Below are 1781 nucleotides of genomic sequence, written 5' to 3'. Positions count from 1 at the left end.
GAAAATTTCATGTCATTAGCACCTCTAGTAATATATTTACTGAGAAAAATGGTGACGTGTTCAATACTTATTTTACCTGCTGTATCATAAAATTATAATTTAGCGGTAATAATTAAAAATCAGGGAACCACTTCCTTTTTAAAGCAGAAATTCAATAAGTCAGTGATTTATTAGTCTTGATGTAATTAACGTGTGTTCTTGTCGTTAGACAAATCCCATTAATTTTACTAAGACACAGACTAACCAAGTCCAATTATTTATTGACCAATGAATATGATGACATGTTATTGCAGGTACATGATTATGAAAATAAGGGTTCAGGGAGAAATAAAATTAATGTTAAGCTAAGAAGTGACAGAAACCAATAAATTGGCAAGATATAGTAAATYTAATGTAATTGTTACCTCCGCCGAGGAGGTAATGTTTTCGGTCGCGTATGTCTGTCTGTGGACAGCGTAACTCAAAAACGTGTGGACGGATTGTCATGACATTTACAACACATGTAAACGTCAAATTTGCACAATTCCAATGGTGTTTTTATAGCAACCTCAGCGTTACCTTGGCTGATCTTTGACCTGAAAGAGCCGGGCTTCACCATGCGCACAAAATAAGTTTGAAACGGTACAGTGCACATGCTACTCATGTCCTGAAGCAAAACATTTGTAGTCAAAAAGAGATCAGTCCCAGTGTTTGCCATCTCACTATAAACATTGTGTGGTTTAGGATACATTATATAAATTAAGACTTTCCAAAAATTTTTAAATGTTTTCCTAAAATGATGTTTTTGTCTGTTTGTTTTGTCACTTTTGTTGTGGGTATGGCTATTGACTGAAGACACAGGAGACAGAGAATCAAAAAGGGTAATGTTTGCATAAAGATGTGTCAAAACCAGTCTTTTTAGTGTTTTGTTGCTGTTTTCTAAATACTATAAGATTTTTCAGGACTTCTCAGGAGGGACAACAGYCTGCATCAGTTAAACCAGGTATGAATTTTCCTGTTGTTACACATTAAAGGTCAACGTCTTTAGAAGTCCTCGTGACTTCTGCTGGTCAAAATATATCATTTCAAAAACATTATAACAATCCTGCCTTTATTTTAAATAATTGTGTTTCATCAGGTCCCAGCGCTAACCTCCCAAAAAAGAGCTCAGTGAGAATCCCAAAAATCCCAGGATTTTTCCAAAAGGTAAAATTATTTACTGTTATTTTCTTTAATAAGCCAAACTTGTCTATAAACACTATATTTAGAAACAACCTCTCATAGGATTTGTTTTATTTTAAAATAAAMGATGCAGTTATTTTGTAAGTCAGAATTTTAAACATTGGTCAAAACGATTTTGACATAGGATAATAAATGAAAACAAATGTACCTATATACTATATTTTATCTAAATACATGAAAAAGGCCCAGGCCTAATAACTCAAAGCAGTAAATAAAAAAATTACAATAATCACATCACACTGCTTGTCCCTGTTTTCATCSATTCTTGGACAATAGTCAGTGTATGTTTCTATAAGCACATACGTTCTCTTGTACATAAGAATACTATTTTTTGCGTTTTTACTTCTTGTTCATGATCTGTACTGCCTTGTTGCCAGTGTAACATCTAAATGTCCCCATAAAGACAGTAATACAGTGATCTGATCTGATCTTTATAAAATGTTGATTAAAAAACAATACTATGATGTTTCATGTCTTCTAAAGCATTTTTTAYTTAAACACATTTCAAAAAGTTTAATTTCATGTTAAAAATCTTGAATAAAAATCCCATTTTATAACAA

At 32.3% G+C, this 1781-nt stretch overlaps 1 protein-coding gene across 1 annotated transcript in view; it reads left to right on the top strand.

Moving 5' to 3' along the window:
* The window catches only part of LOC106532578 (desmin), a gene marked incomplete in the record, with an annotated part of 28045 nt that overhangs the window by 25051 nt on the left and 1213 nt on the right, over nt 1-1781 (top strand). Inside the window, 2 exon segments of the mRNA XM_014028676.1 lie at nt 835-982; nt 1118-1185. Of these exon segments, the coding sequence (XP_013884130.1) occupies nt 835-864 (30 nt within the window).

This window comes from Austrofundulus limnaeus, unplaced genomic scaffold (genome assembly GCF_001266775.1).
Source record: "Austrofundulus limnaeus strain Quisiro unplaced genomic scaffold, Austrofundulus_limnaeus-1.0 Scaffold795, whole genome shotgun sequence".
In the NCBI taxonomy this organism is placed as follows: Eukaryota; Metazoa; Chordata; class Actinopteri; order Cyprinodontiformes; family Rivulidae; genus Austrofundulus; species Austrofundulus limnaeus.
Note: the sequence above shows the minus strand (reverse complement) of the source record. Positions and strands in the feature narration are given on the sequence as shown.